This window comes from Heloderma suspectum, chromosome 3 (assembly GCF_057233095.1).
Source record: "Heloderma suspectum isolate Gila_16-S chromosome 3, 16-S_ref, whole genome shotgun sequence".
Lineage (NCBI taxonomy): Eukaryota > Metazoa > Chordata > Lepidosauria > Squamata > Helodermatidae > Heloderma > Heloderma suspectum.
In genome coordinates this window covers 93,961,571-93,978,364 of record NC_139460.1, presented here as the reverse complement: position 1 = coordinate 93,978,364, position 16,794 = coordinate 93,961,571, and the positions used below count along the sequence as shown (strand labels likewise).

Genomic DNA, 16,794 nt, shown 5'->3' with positions numbered 1-16,794 from the left:
AAAAATCAAATTTCTGTGGGAAAATCAATGTCGTATGCATCTTTGTGCAGAAACCTGGAAAAGGAGCTGGCATTCACGCTTGCAGTTGCTGAGGAAGCAAATAGACTGAGCACCGGTTGACTCCCTGCCGCCCTTTAAGTTATCTCAGGGAAGATTATTGGTTCGAGAGATCACTCTACACCATGATGGTTTCACATAACACAGGATGAACCAATCTGCTTCTGCCTTGGATAACTTTGCTCAGAGGCAGTGCCTCCATCCTAGCAGGCTGGCATCTGTGCTTGTATGTGTTCTCACAGGTCCCTTAAACACCACCTTGTGAGGTGGGCCTTTGACGTCCACCGTAACTCATACCTGGGAGTTTCGGTATCATATAGATTTATGATCTGGAAGTTATGTAAAGTCTAGGAGTTCTTTATGGAATTTAGTCCACAGTCAAAACTCTCATTGGTTCATCACAATATGATGAACCGGAGAAGCTGAGTTATCATTAGGTTATTTGCATTTCTTTCTTGCATTCCATGGTATCAGAATGGGTTACCTAGGAAAACCACCTGTTTCACAAAATTATGTCCCACCGTTCTGCAGCTAGTGCACCCAAGGCGGCTCATAAATAAGATTAAAACCATAAATACAAAACAAGCCATGAAACAATAAAAATAATAGCAATTAAAACGTGTCTTAGGCGACATACAATTAGTTAAAAGCATGTTAGAACACATCCCATCTTAACTGCTTACCAAAAGGGGCACCTTGCCTTAGACAGAGTCCTGTTGAGCTCAGAGCTCTTCATCCAGTTCACTTGGACCTCCATAGTTTGCCAGGAAGCATAGAGAATTGTGTCAAGATCCTTCAGAACCATCTCCTTAGAAAAGGAGTTGATGAGCAATCCATCAAAAAAGGATTGTTCAGGGTTTGCTCCTTGCTTCAAATGGACCATCAAGCCCACTGGAACATTGATATGTGAATCCTGAGGGAGTCTTGAGCTGAATTGGCACAATCTAAAGCTTGCGCTAACGGTACCTGCAATACCCATCAGATCAAAGTTTGGTGGCATGTCCTTTGTGAGATCTATCAGAACCAGAAAAATTTCCTTAATTGCCTTCCAGATCATTCTGTGTCTTCATCCTGAACTCCTTCATAGCCACAAAGCATTTTTCCCCCTTAGGGACTGTTAGAAAATAATAATAATGGAGGAGCTGCAAGCCAAGTGTCACTGAAAAAGCAAGCTAGTGGCACATGCTCCAGCAAGTGGAATCCGGTATTCTCCCACTGCAATGAAAACTCAATTACCTATTTGCAACCACCGTTAAAAACAAGGACACTCTGTTCTTATGCTTGTCCTCTTGTTTTAAAAAAACTAATCTGAACTTTCTTTTCCTAGGAGGCAGAGCCACTCAGGCTGTCATGGAGCTTCTGGTAAAAGACCTCAATATATTTAAAAGAAGAAGGAAGGTCCTGGACTATGTTGTAGGGTTTACTCCTTTGTGACAAGTCTAGTTAGGACAGGTGAGACAAGGGATTTGAGCGATTCTGACCAGACATGACGCTTTCTCGCTACAGCAGCAAGAGAGATTTGATCATGGTCTATCTCTTTTACAGAGGAAAGGTGGGACAGAAATTAATAAATACACAATACTAAGTATTTATTTAGTGAATATGTAGTATATTCACTAAAACGCAATTTTTTGTGTGCACTTTCCCATAAAATAAGCATTTTAACTAATTTTTTATTACTACTGAGAACTACACAAAATTCAGAGAATGTGAATTTTGAAGGATAATTGAGTCGGTTTGCATATTGGTTCAACAGTGCAAAATAGGTAAGTTGCATTTATTATTACTATTATCATAATTATCATCATTGTGTGTCCCTTCCCACCACAAAAAACAGTCTCAAAGTGACTTGCACAAATACAGAAATCCACAATTTCTCCCCAATCTCTAGTTCTATCCAGAATTGTTTACACAGTTGGTTCGGTCCAGCTATGGGTAGGACTGAGAGTAAGCTAGGTAATAAACATTACATTCTCCTAGACAGTGGCCTGGTTCTCATGTAAGGACTACCTATGGGTTAAAGAATCAATAGTTAGGTCCACACTGCTGCAAGTGAGTGCACAGAGTTTTGAACCCATGGTTTGTTGGGTAAAAACTCTTGGTTGTTTGACCCTCAACAACCCAGTGTTGCGGGTTCACATGTTGCATCAAACAACCCAGGACTGGGGTATTCCTGGATTGTTTATGAAAGCTGATACAAAGTGGAAGTGGCAAGCATACGAGAGACAGCACACTTGCTCACTCTGTTGTGGCCCCACCAATTTATGGGATAATCTATCCGTAAACTGCCCTTACATGTGAACCAGGTCAGTGGTTTCAGGTCCAACAGGTAGATGCTTATATAGCGCTCTTGGCATTTCTTGCTGTTACCCTGGCATATGGCAAAGGTTTTCTTAAAGAAGGCGTAAGCTGAGGATTGAGGCAACATTTTCTCCTGGCCAAATCCTGGTTTTACTAGGCAGAACTGCTGCCTCAGCCTTCCTATTGTAGGCCTCTTCAAGGGAACCTTATGCCAGGACAACAGCAGGAGTTGGTAGGGATTCCACCCTGTCTTTTGAACAGGAGGAAGAGCTATTTTCAAGTGAGACAATGTGGATTTGCAGTAAAAAATATTTCCCTATCTAATTGGATTGTGTTCAACCAGAATTATTCCAGTGGTGGCTGGTTGGCTGATTTTGCAGCCATTTACTCTTTCAGAAGATGCAAAAGTACAAAAAGTTCCCTCAAAAATGTATCAGTGTCTGACGTTTGCATTACTTTATGGCAACTCGGGCATCCCTCTTAGTGTCTCTGACAGAGCATGTGACAGACCAAGCACCAGGTTCTACCATCAGCAAGTGATAAACCCTCAAAATGGCAGAAGCATAATATAGCTGCAAGCTACATTTAAGGGTCTTATGCTTGACATGCTTATACAATATTCCTGCAGGATAATTTGGAGGTAAACAACATGTAAAAATTAGCACAACTCTGTGATTAGTAATAATTCCAATAAATTCCAATAAGTAAAATATCACAATTCAATAAACATAGGATAAATTCAGTATTACTATGAAATAATCTAGACTCAAAATACAACAAGCATATGTAAGAGAAAGCAGCTATGGCACCATAGAGATAAACCACAGGCTCCCAAACAGGCTACAGCAGTCATGTTTATATTACCTGTATGATACCATTCAGGTTTTAGCTAAAAGTGACTTCAAGTTACTTGAAAGTCCTCTCATTTCTTGAGAAGTTAAAGGCAGTTTTGATTGTCTGCAGTAAAAGGATATTCGTTTAATGGTAGCCATATCTGACTTTTAAAATTGAAAGTGTATCTTACATATAAACGTGCTCATTCTCATTCCTGATTTTAACTGATCACTTATTTCCATCTGTAGTCACTGCAGTTTGCCAGCTGAAATGAAAGTTAGAGTCAGAATTCATACATGGCCAAGCAGACACGCACACACACACACATGATAGTTCATCATTTTCTTATTTGTCTGTACTATAGGTGTGACTGGGGGACCCCATAGAGCAGGTTTCTTGTCGTCTAATTGTCTGATAGAACATGGCTCCACAGTCTATTTCTTCATGGCAGAACTATGATGGAGAAAACTGCATAATCAAAGCATCAGAAGGGAAGACGCTCTGTCATTAGGCAGAGAGAGGTGGCCACCTTGGGCGGTAGATGCTGGCAAGCGATGGCAAGGTGTTGGAGGCATAGACATCTGCTCAGAGGGGCAGAGGGGAGTGCTCCCCACCTCCGATTCCAGTCATGACACCCATTCTGAGAGCAGCAACAGCGGCAGCTGTGCTGTGCTGCCCTGTCTGTCTTTCATTTTGCAGCCACATGGGCAAGGCTCGGGACAGGACAGAAGGACAATCAAGTAAGCATGGGAGGGGTGGGATGCCCTCGAGTTTAACTGGTGTTGCAGGAAAGAGGTAATAGCAAGCAGCAGCACAAGCGGGTTCCTCCACACCGAAGTAGCTCCATTCTGAGAGTGGCAACAGAACTTTGTGCTGCGCACGCCTGCCTGATTTATCTCTGCTCTCCAGTTCCCCACAACACGGGCGGGGGAGGCCCAGCCAGGGGAAGTCAATAAGTTAAAACTGGGGGTGGGATTCCATTGAGTTCAGTTGAGAGTGGCTGCAATGAACTGGTAGAATGTAGACCTCAAAGGGCCAGTGAAGCTGGCTTTCTGGCAGGCCCAGCCAGGCAGCCCTGCATCCTTTTAGGCCCCCCACTTTGGTAGCCTGTGGAAGCTTCAGCCTCGTAAAGCACACGGGCAGCAGTATGACAGGCTCCCCTGCTGACTGGGACTATGCAAATCATTGACTTCCCATCCTGTTCCAGCTGGCATAGGCCTCTGGCTGAGTTCACTTTAATTTCATTTGAAATGAACCAATGAGTTGTTTTCCAGCCCAGAGGTGAGGTGAGGTGAGGAGGAGGATGAACACAGGAATGTTGCCCATCTGGGAAGTGGGGAGGTGGTGGTGGTGCTTTCACCCACAAAGGCTGGGAAAGGGTTGAAAGAGCACATAAGGGAAAGCGAGAGATGGCTAACTCACATTATGAGGAAAGCTTTTCCAAGTTGTTGTGCACTACGTATGTATGGTGCTGTGTGGCGCATATATATACACGCACATGCACACCACACAGCTCCACAAAAGTCTGTGTTTTCTCATGTACTGTAGAAATAAATAAATCTCTTGTGAAGGTACCTGAATCTATTCTGCATTGCCTGTAGAGCAGAGCCTAGCAGTGGACTGCAAGCTGAGCAGGTCAACACTCCCCCTCCCCCATTAACCATGCCCTTCAAGTCTGTAATGGGTTTTGGCCCAAAGGGCCATTACAGGGGCGAAGGGAGTCATGGAAAGAACTGAAAGTTTCAGCTGTGGGTGGAAAGACATTTACTGCATTCAGACGACATGCTGAGCCATTGTGGGTTGTTTGAACAACCCGTGATGGATTAGCATTTCATGGGAAGCCAGGCTGGTGTAATCAGGGTGGGTTGTTCTTCGGAATGTGATCCTGAGTGAAAAATGGGGTGGAGTGCACTTCTCTATAAAAACCAGATGCTGCCAACTTGAGGAGGGACCAACTGGATAGGGGGCATCCTGAAGCACCTCGGCAGTGCTTTAAATCACGTATTTAAAGGTATTTTTAATTTCTTCATGCTGCTCTAGCACAATTGAGACAGAGGGACTGACAGCTGCCAGAGACATTCTTGCTCCTAGGTAATGTTTTTGCTTCTTTCTCTGTTCTGTCAATGTCCTGGTCAGTGTCAACCTGTGACTGGTAGTCTGCCCCCCCCCTTATGCTTGACAGAGTGCAAGTCCATCAAAACAGGAAAAGGGAAGGGGAACCTTCCAGAGTATTTGACGCCATTTTGTTCTTCTGCAGCCAGCACGCTGGGCAGGTGGGGAACTTCTTGGTATGAGGACAAGGTGGAGAAGATGTTGGCCCTTGTCTGGGAAAGGAATGCTGCATGGCAGCTGATGGCCAGCACTCCTCTGCCCACTGCCTCCATTTTTAGGAAGATCGCCCACAGACTTTGCACTGTGGGGTTCGAAAGGGCTGCAGTGCAAGTCAAATCAAACTGTAAGCAGCTGAAAGCCTATTTTTTTAAGGCAATGGACCTCTTTGTGGGGAGGTCATATTTTCAAGCCTACAATCCTATCCTAAGCATTACAACCACAAACTGCTGTGCAGCATTGCCCCTTCCCAACCTGGAAAAATTCCTGTGGGTGCCCATGGTTGGAGGACAGAGCTGTGCAGGCCACCAGTCTTGCCCTGCTCCTGCTAAGCTAGCCTGCTATCCTTAGGAGGATGCTGCCCCATCAAGGGCTTCTCTACACGAGCGATTTATTGCACACTTGTGAATGGTCACGCACAGAAGTTTCAGGTCCAGTATATGATGTCGTCAACCTCCAGGGCATCTTCTCCACTTTCCCCCCTCTATCTCCCTTTCAAAAAGATCAGACATACACTGTAATAAAAGTTAGTGGTGCCATATCAGCAGTGTGTAATGCCTGCATAGCACTATAATGCGCTATGAACTTGCTGCAGAAGGATTTTCCTCAATTCAAACCATGTGTCCCCCATGTAAATGCTTGAGCACATTTCTCGATCACAGGCATGGGGAGTGCATAGTAGGTTTGGTGGCTCCCCCCCCCCCCGGAACAAGCCCAATCCACACTGAGTCAGTCCATCCAGAACTAGTGAGAGCAAGCAAGCAAGCCGCTTTGCTTTCTCATATCAAATGCCATTGCCTGCCTGCCTGGTTGGCTGTTCCCCCCTCCCCCAAGATCTGAGAAAGTTATGCAGTGGCTAGCATGGAGCTTGCAGCTCACCTACATTTGTGGCATGGAGTGGGGTGGAGGGAATGGGGATCGTAGATTTCCTGGGAACTGTGAGGAAAAAGTCCAGCATAAGTTGAGTGACGAAAACAAGTCTCCCCCCCACCCCCGCCACTCCTTTGCACACATGCCAGGGAGGGAAGGAGGCGCTCCCTCTGTCCCTCAATTCAAACCACACATCTGCCATGTCAAGGCCCTCATCGTAATCCCACAATGAAACCAGAAGCAGAAAGCCACGGGGGGGGGGGGGGTTGCTTCGTGTAGAGAAGCTCCAAGACTCTCAAAATAATATTCAACTACAAGTCTGATCAGCTTCTGTGCATGGAATGGGGTGGGTGGCTGGGTGGGATGCCATCTTGTCCTATGCCTTAAACTGGCTCTAAGGCAAGGTAATGATTCCATTCCAAGGTAAAGACAAGTAGAATGAAATAAGATTTACAACTTGTTCTTTTCCAGCCAGCCATCTCTTACGTTTAACTCTGTAACATCAAAGAGGAGTGAAAAGACAGGTAGCAAGCTGTTTTTGTTACTGCACTGAATTCCTTTGTGGAGCTGTAGTGCTATGTAGTACTGGAAGAAATGTTGTAAGAGGAAGGAGTGTTGTATACGCTAATGATCCCAAACCCAGGTACAGCCATTTAAAATATATTGGAGAGAGAGAGAGAGAGAGAGAGAGAGAGAGAGAAAGGGTGGGGGGAAGAGACTAGTGATTATAAATGGTATCAAAGTGATTGGGCCATTCATTTTAGATCAAATTAAGTATATTATCATCATAATTTTCTGGGGGGGAAATGTAAATGTCTGAGTATATCCACGCCTATTATGAACTTGAAAATAATAAATCTGTAATAGTACTATCTTTCATTGTCATAAGAATGATCTGAATAAGACAACCCCCTGTTCCCTATATAAAAAGAGGAATGTGGTGGTTGTGGCTAAAATCTAGGACACTGACAGGGGCAAAAAGGGTGAGCTGCAAGCCAGAACGTCCCCCAGTTGAAATTTCATCTCATTGTGAACCTATCATCGGAATAAGCAGCAGTTATTAGTTAAACCCACTGTATGTATGGAAGGAGAAATAAATGGTTGGAAAGCCGCTAACAAAAGGTTAATGCATGTACGGAGTTGGAGTGCTGGTTTTGGTTTCACTTTTGCCTACTTTTCTTTGCCGGCTTTATTTGTAACAAGAAGATGCCTGTTAATATTAAATAAAGGTACAATCCTGTGCATGCTTAGACAGAAAAAAAGCCTACAACTCCCAGCATGCCCCAGCTAGCGGCTTTTTTTTCTGTCTATACACGCACAGGATTGCACCCTACAGGTCCTGTTTAAAGCTTGCAATTCTCTTCTGTCTCAAGTGTGGTCAGACAAAACATACTTGGCATTATTGTCAGGCACCTTAGCCAAGCTGCAATCCCTCAACCTCAGCCATCCATCTGCAGTATGGAAAAAATACTGGCCTGCCTTATAGGGGCATTGTAACACCCTGAAAGCGCTACATAACATAGGAAGCTGCCTTGTACTGACTCAGACCCTTACTCCATCTAGCTCAGCGCTGTCTGCACTGACAATAGCCCTCCAGGGCCTCAGACAGGCATCCTTCCATACCTTCCTGGAGAAGCCAAGGGTTGAATCTGGAACCTATAAAAGCACTAACTTACGTTACCATTACAATAAAAAGACAGAGAATGCATTTGTTTCCCAGCTCTCTTTATCTTTGAGTTTTTCTACACGAGGCTGTAAATCCACTGTATCAACTTCCAGTTTTGTCACGAACTTGAGATCGTGATCTCTACATGAAGAGCTTTTCCTTTCCTGCTTTTCCAGTACATAATCCCTAGGTGGCACTATGCTATAGCAGAATATTGCAATTACACAAGTAGGAAAATTCATTTTCTTTCGCTTTCATAAATAATGCTCCATTTTTTCCACTCTAAAGAAACCTGGAAAAGTGCTCTTAAAAACAGAAGTGAAACTGGAGGGTTACAACATTGTTTAAAGAACCCATAAAGAGTAATGAGTAAGGAATTATGAGCACACAGTAAATGCCTCATGTAGAAAAACAAAGGCATATTCTCACACCCTATGCCTTCTGTGCTGCTTCATGGATTTGGTCCTCTCCTTGGTACATCAAGCTATTTTTCTTCTTGTCAGGGTCAACATCTTGAGTAAAGCCCTTCTTAAAGCTCTCATCCTCTTCCATTGCCATCCGACTCTTGCCCTCTCCAATCCCCACTAATCCTGTCCTTTACCCACCCACTCACAACCCACTCCCATTTTGTCTATTGAATTGTAGACCAACCTTCCCCAACCTGGTGCCCTCCAGATGTGTTAAACTACAACTCCCAGCAGGGCTGGCTGGGGATTCTGGGAGTTGTAGACCAACACATCTGGAGGGCATCAGGTTGGGGAACATTGTTGTGGACCATAAGCCCACTGGGCGAGAACCACTTTTCTTCATGATCCCATCTGCCCCCACAAGGACATCATTACATGAGTATTAAACTGTTACAATTGCTGTGCTGTTCTTTCCTCCCCTTTCCAGAAGAGCAGGTGTCTGCCATGTTTCCTTCCCACTCCTCCTGTGGCTGGGCAAGCCCTTTCAGTCAATTTGTCTCTGTCTCCACAGGAGCCTGGATCAGTTGCCCATGGGAACAAATGACATTTCTTTGGATAGGAAGGTGAAATTTCATGCACCTGATGAAAGAAGATGCACCTGATGAAAGATGATGAAGTGGAGGGAGCTGGATGGTGAAGGCCAAGTGAGCCACTGGCAGCATCTATTGATCCCCAGAGGTCAGCCCCCAAAAAGGATGGAATGAGGGGGAGACACAGCTTAAGATCATTAGGGCTGTCCATGTCTGTTTCAAGTTTCTGCTAGAACTGAAGGTGAGGGGAAAGTAGCCTGCAACAGGGCAGTATGAGCCTTTCTACACAAGACTGTTATTGTGTACTCATGAGTGCTTGCTCACAGTAGTTTGCAGGTCCTTTACACAATGTCGTCATCCTCCAGGGCCTCTCCTGTGCTTTGCAACCATTATCATGGGGTTTTCTTTAGATCAAAGGAAGTCTGGTATATCCTGAATGACATTATGAAATGTTCCTTTTATTTGTGCAATTCTGCTATACTGCAGCACCATCTAGTGGCTGTTTAATGTAACATATAGAATAGCAAAGAAAGAAAAAGCATGTGTAAAGGAGTCGAGCTTAATCCTGCAAAGAATCTGGAAGCAGAAGCCCCAGTAAAGGTGTAGGATAAAAGCCTCATGTAGAAATGACCTATGTCTCTCTAGTCCTAAGGGGGACAAATGATCCCATCTCCTACAAGTAGTCAACAAAGTTATTTGGAGTTAATTTGAGAGTTGCTTTCTATGCAGCTATAGAAAGCAGTTTCTTACAGAGGAAGTAATCTATATTATAACTATGGCTCAGCACACCTTGGGAGAGGATTTATAAGTCTTCCTTTGGATAGCACACTTTTCAACAACCAGCTTGTGAGGTTCACGTACTACTTGTTGAAAGGATTAACTAAGGTGAGGTAAATACAAGAAGTGAGGAGGAGGAGGAGGAAGAGGAAGAGGAGGCGGCGGCAGTTCAGAGGTACTTAGTCACACAGGTGCTGCAGTCCTAACTTTGTGAACTCTTGAAGAGTAAACTAACAAACCACAGTGTTTCACCATAGAACATTAGCACTGCAAATGTCCAGTGGTAGCAAATTAGTGTTAGAATCCCACTGGGTGATTCTTTCTTTTACTTTGCTGGATTATTCTTTCTTTTAATTTCAAAGGCAGACGAGGTATGTACATGATAGCCCTGGTATCCCAGGAAACCATTATTTTAGTGCTTGGCACTGTATTTGCAGTCAGGGTAGCGGTAGGCAAAATGAGAATCACAAGCCTGCAGAGGTTTCAGAATCTCTACCAGCACCTGAGCTGCCTTGATGACCTCTTGGTCAGTGAGAGAGCTGTCTGCACAGATGTTCAGAGCGCTGTCAATCTTCTCCTGCACAGGAGGCAGAAATGTTTCCTTTAAGAGCTTAGGCAGAAGTTCTTCACACACCATGCTGAGGCTCTGGGTATGCCTAATGGAATTACAGGAGGGAAATGCAGACTGGCCATCGGCAACCAAGCAGCTAAATACGTCCTTATGTTTCTGCTGTCTGTCCATCAGCTGGCTCCCTAACAAAAAGTAATGAAAACATTTGGTTACAAATGTATCAATTCATTTATTTATTACACTTTTAGACTGCCCTAATAACCGAAAGTTCTCTGGGAAGCATTCAGGTAAATTAAAAACATAAAATACAAAATAACAATACAGCCATTATAATAAAACAGCATATAATAAAAGCAGGATAAATCCAGCACCAAGGGGTAAAAAAGCAATGTACCACATAATAAAACCAGCAACAAAAATAAAACAATGACAAGATCCAAAAGCCCTGAAATAGTTCTTAACATGCTCGGCAAAGGTCTTCACCTGGTGCCAAATGGGCCATAAAGTAGGCAAATGTTAACTTTATACACTTCTGTACTATTTTAAATCTAGATTGAGAATATTCTGAAGTGTATTGGGGTACAAACAGTTCAACACTTTTCTCACCCCTCCAGTGGGAGAAGACATGGGTTAGAAGAATAGCTTTATGCTGCCAGATCCCTGGCAAGTCCTCCACTTCCTCCTGTCTTCCAAGAAAAAAATCTTCCCCTATGTAAAACACCACCACCCCCTTGTATACAGAAAACCAGTAGGTCTGGGAGAAGGGTTCTGCCCCAGCCCTTTCTCTCCCATACTACTTTTCCATATGCAGGAACTTATTGAGCAATCAAACATGGGACTCTGAAATGGGATAATGCCATATTAGTACAGTATACATTTCTCAGTGTTGGCATTGAAGTTAACATTTTTGAATTAAATCTAAAACGTTGCAGGATCTGGTTTATGTATCAAGGAGAAGCTGAAACCTATAAAATGGGGATGGGGAAAGTGTAACCCTCCAGATGTTGTTGGACTGCAGTTCCCATCATCCTCACCATTGGCTACATGGGCTAGGGCTGATGGGAGCTGCAGTCCAACAACATCTGGAAGGCCACACATTCCCCACCCCTGCTATAAAGAGTATGGAGAAAATGTGTGCCACCAGTCACTCCTTTGTGAAAATTGAGCCCGCTGCACTTCCAATTGCTGGGGGGGGGGGCAGGTTTCCTTAGAGAACCATCTCCAGATGTTTTGGCCTACAACCCCCATCAGCCTCATAGTCAATGGTTACGGATGAAGGGAGTTGTAGGCCAAAACATCTGGAGGGCCACAAGTTGCCCACCCCTGTTCTAAAAGATAAATCCAGTTGTTGTTGTTGTTGTTAACAACAACAAATCTCTGACTTTGCCTCACGTGAGTATGCTTACAACCTAAACATACTCATTTCAGTACTGTAACATTTTCTGCCTAGACAGAGAGATCTCCCCACAAGTCCAATATCTACGTATCTTTTTATATAGAGATATCCCCCCCTAAGTTCAATTGTGTGTTTTAACCTCACAGCCGCTCAGGATCTGACAGCTCGGCATTTGTGTACAGATTGCCACTAATGGCTACCTCTCGTACTTTTAACTAACTGATCTACCACCAAATGCTCGAAGCTAAAGAACAGGTGAATAAAACCTAATGTTCTCCCTGCCTGTCTCCTCTTGTGACAGATGTGTATTCAAAGATGAAGCTGAGTACCTTCTTCCTGCTTGTCAATGACTCCCAGTGTGCTGGCATCCCGAATAAACAGATGTCCATCGCTGAAAACACCAAATGTGCCAGCATCGACATGGGTAAAGTAGAAGAAATAGTTCAGGTCATTATTCCTCATGGAGTCAATAATAGCGAGGAGCTGGAGAGCGAGGTCTGCTGCCACATCGGCAGATAAGCCATAAAATTCGTTCAAAGGTCTGGTGCTGGTGATGACAATCAGCCGGCCACAGGACCCCAAGTATTTTGGAAATGGCCACCCTTCTGCTCCAGGGAAAATCTGCCAAGGAGGGGACATGCAAAATTGGTCAGCGATAACGTGGAACTGTTTATGCAGTGGTGTGAATACAGACTGTAGCCACTTTTTAGAAAAGCTTCCTCAACCTTGTACAATTAATTGCTAGATTGTTTTGCAGTAATTTCTGGGAAGAGTACTGAAGGATTACGAAGTGTGTGTTTTTTTACCTTTTGTTTGTTGACTAGGTATTCCTAGGTTTCAGTGCAAGCGTGGCACAAGTGCATTCGCAGCTACCTCAATCCCAACAGCATCACTCCTGCAAACTCTGGCAGTCAGCCAGCTTCAAAGCTATAAGGCTGCTTCTCTCCAGATGGCCAAAATAATAATGAAAACCCTCCCCATGCCAGGTTTCTGTACCCACAGCTCATGCTCAGAATTGGCAAACACATTTTACAGTCTCCTCCCAGATATCAAAATACATTTAGGGTGCAATCCTATGCATGTTTAGACAGAGAAAAGACCTACAACTCCCAGCATTCCCCAGCCAGCCATGCTCGCTGGCGAATGCTGGGAGTTGTAGGCCTTTTCTCTGTCTAAACATGCATAGAATTGTACCCTTATTAGCATTTATTGTTAAATGCTAATTTAACATAAGTTATGTTAAATTAGCATTATGTAGGGGGGAGGTTATGGCTGAGACCACTTAGTGCAACCCTTCCCCAACCTGGTGTCCTCCAGATGTGCCCTCTAAAAGCCATGCTGGATGGGAATTATGGGAGTTGCAGTCCAACACATCTGGAAGGCACCAGATTGGGGAACGCTGACTTTCAGTCCAATCCTATGCATGTTTAGGGAGAAAAAAGTCCTACAATTCCCACCATGCCCTAGCCACCATGTCTGGCTGAAGGGATGCTGGGAGTTGTAGGCCTTTTCTCTGTCTAAACACGCATAGAATTGTGCCCTCATTAGCATTTATTGCTACTGCAGAGCCAGTGTGGTGTAGTGGTTAGATTGTTGGACCGGACTCCAGAGATCTGGGTTCTAGTCCCCAGTCAGCCATGAAACAAACTGGGTGACCATTTACGCACTCTCAGCGTAACCTACTTCACAGGGTTGTTGTGGGGATAAAATGGAGAGGAAGAGGATCATGTACACCACCTTGGGCTCCTTGGAGGAAAAAACAGGATGTAACAAATAAATAAATGGCCATGCTATGGATAAAGGGATGGTTTTATAAATTGAAACTGGAAATGTGGGGTGGGGAAGAAAGTGCTGTTCCAAACTATCTATGCCAGGGTTGGGTAACTTGTGGCCCTCCAGATGTTTGGGCTACAACTCCTATCATCTCTCAACATTAGCTATGCTGGCTAGGGCTGATGGGAGTAGAAGGCCAAAACAGTTGGAGGGCCACAAATTACCCACCCCTGAATTAAGAGCTGATCGCCTCATCCATTTTGATGGTCAGCCGCTGCTCACATGCAAGCTGAGATGAGACTGTGAAAGTAGGATGCCCATTCTGAGCGTGGGGTGTGAAACTTTCCCTACATAGTCAACGGAGCTTGGGCCTCAGTTATGAGGTTGTTACATCATTAAGGAACTTCCACAACAGTCTTCCTTTGCAGGAGGAGGAAGGGATTTTCTAGTAACCAGCATTTCTTGGACTTACTTGTATACACATTTCAGTTGGTTATTGTGGAAGTCCCCTTATAATCTTAATAACCCCTTTCTTACAATCACATTATTTAACTGGATGTTTTCAACTCTGACAACGTTAATAGTGGTCTCCATTAAGTAACAACACTGCATGGTTTATTGTTTCATGAGCTAGTCTTCAATCTACAGCACAATCCTTCACCGGTTTAGTAAGCTGTAAGTCTAGGGTTGCAGCCCTAACCTAGTCATAGTCCTGTTCAGCAGAGGAAAGAGCAGAAGAGCTCATTGCTGCACATTTGTGAGAATATGAGTGAAATCCTCTGAAGAAGAAATTGTATTTCCAAAGTGCATTGCACAGAATAAATATTTGGGGCATTTTGAGAATCCTTCTCTCTTGTTTTTATGCCACCTCCATATCATCATGTATAGTCAAAGTTATGCATGCTTGCATGTTTTTTCACACTTACATGCTCACACACACCCCTTTTACAAAATACTTTTTCTTTCTTATTAATAACTAACTTTAATTTAATGGAAAAAGTTCCTTGAGGCAGAACTCTTCAAGAAGATCTCTTATGTTTTTATTAAACTGATGTCTCAAAATTATAAGTTCTACATTCTTTCTCATTATTATACATTGTTTCTCCCCTCCCTGCCTCCTCCAAAATACTAAGATGTTTGGGCACTTAAATGGGTAAAAAAAGAATTGATTTTACTTTTGCATATATATCTTTTAAAAATTTGAATGGTGAAGTTAATTAATTATCAAACCGAGGTTAAAGTTGTATGTATAATTTTGCTTACACTGTTTTTCTAATTTAGCAGGCTCAGAAAAATTACCTGTTAAGTCTAATAACATTTGCTGCAAGGCTGTCAGAATGGGTGAAAGTAAAAGTATATCTCCCCTAAATGCATAAATGAATAGCAAGCCTTCCACAGTTGTACAGTAGTTCTCAGCTTTCATTGCAAATGCTACAGTGGCTGTGTTCTGAAAAAGATAATCTCAAATAACTAACTGCCTAGTGAAGTCAGCAAACAATAATACAAAGAAAAACATAAAATGTGCCTTGTTGCTTTTTGCAATATTCACAAAGAGTAAACAAGTAGAGGGTTTGGGTATATCAGTATCATTACGTTCATATTAAAAGGACCTCCTTCTCCAATATAAAGCCACCCATTGATAGAGCTCATCAGCTGAGACAGATCTAAGCATACATCCAACTAATTCAGCTGATGGTAACACAAGGGTCAGCTTTACATTCCCTTTGTTGGAGATCCATACTAACTCATCATATGCTGCATTGTTTTCAATGGCGTTCCATTAGAGGTGAATACTTATTTCCTCCTTTGTAGATGCTAAGAAAGAAAAATGTGAATCATGAGGTATGTTGCTGAAAACAATAGAGGTGTATATCTATATAATCATTGTTGTGTATGCCGTAAACCTAGAATTGTTGCTGTAGCTTGTAGTACTTCACATCTTTTGAAAGTATAAGGTCCCCAGGTTCAAAACCTGGCATCATCTCTCTACTTACTTGAAGGGACTTACATTTGGGAAAGTCTTCCATTTGTCATCCTAGAGTTCAAGCTGTGCCACCCACAGTCTGGAGTCCACAGTACTGTGGTACGTGAAGCATTGGTTTGGCGTACTATAAGATGGTCAAATATACCCAGAATTCTGCATGGAATGCCACTGAACTATTCAGCATGCTAGCAGGGTCTCAGATTGCTTCAAACTCAGCTTTGAAATGCAGCATGTTTGTTTCTTCTGCTTTAATTGGCAGTCTCAACTATGATTTATAACCTCTCCTTTTAGTCTGTGCTGACTTTTTCTCCCTGTTCCTACACGTGGCAACCCAACTATATGAATTGGCTGGTGTGCAGTTTTGTCACTCAGCTCATGTTGCATACTCCAGTGAGATCAATGATAGCTAATTAAAAGGGCCTGGCTTGCTATGCACACATTCAGTCTGCATCAAATGTGCGTGTCTGTAAGTTGGGAGGGTTGGGTTGATATAGGCTCATGGTCTAGCTGTTCGAGTTGGACTTCTCTTCTTGTGTGCACACGTGCGTATATACACACACACGTACAAAGGTCATGCAATATCTTAAGGAAAGCAGTACCCCTGCTGCCATTTGCCATTTGAGCACAGCTTCTCACAGAGTGAGACTGATGAGAGCCCTTTAGAGTAACTCCTCTTCTTCACCACTGTTGACCTGCCTCTTGCTGAGGCCCAGACAACAGTGGTGGTGAGAAGGAGGAGCAGCAGATGCCACTGCCTACTTGATCGTGTACCTGTCAAGCAAGCAAGGGTAGCAATGATGAGAAAGAGGACGAGGAGCAATAGCAGCTGCTGACAGTGGTGGTGAGAAGGTGGACTCACTGAGGGAGGGGGCCAATGAGGGTATCTTGCCCAAGCGCCCTCCAAAACCTGGAGCTGGCACTGAGGTAGGGATGGCAGAGAATTCCACCACAGATCACAGTGAGGCCGAATGCTAGTGCATTCGGCCCCACAAAACCTGTGGTGGAACGGCCTGCCCCCCGCCCCCCTGCGGAACCCCCCCCGGGATGAGACTTACCTGGGGCGGATCTTCCGGGCGGCGGCGGCTCCGGCGGCTGGTCTTCTGACCGGCGGCTACTGCCGCCATCCGCAGTTGTTGTTTTTTTTTACACAGACGTGATAGGCTACGTAAGTTTTTACGTAGCCTAAAACGTCTGGGTTAAAAAAAAAAAAAGCCTATGCAAATGGCGGCAGCTACGGCCG

The 16,794-nt window shown here is 43.9% G+C and overlaps 1 protein-coding gene across 2 annotated transcripts in view; it reads right to left on the bottom strand.

Moving 5' to 3' along the window:
- Positions 1 to 8,105: 8,105 nt before the first annotated feature.
- DIPK2B (divergent protein kinase domain 2B) overlaps positions 8,106 to 16,794 on the bottom strand; it is a 49,774-nt gene continuing 41,085 nt past the window's right edge. For both annotated transcript variants that reach the window (XM_084843890.1, XM_084843891.1), the window contains 2 exons: positions 12,127 to 12,418; positions 8,106 to 10,583 (listed from right to left, as the gene is read on the bottom strand). In XM_084843890.1, the coding sequence (XP_084700016.1) occupies positions 10,243 to 10,583; positions 12,127 to 12,418 (633 nt within the window). In that variant the 3' untranslated portion in view covers positions 8,106 to 10,242. The remainder of the gene's footprint in view (positions 10,584 to 12,126; positions 12,419 to 16,794) is intronic.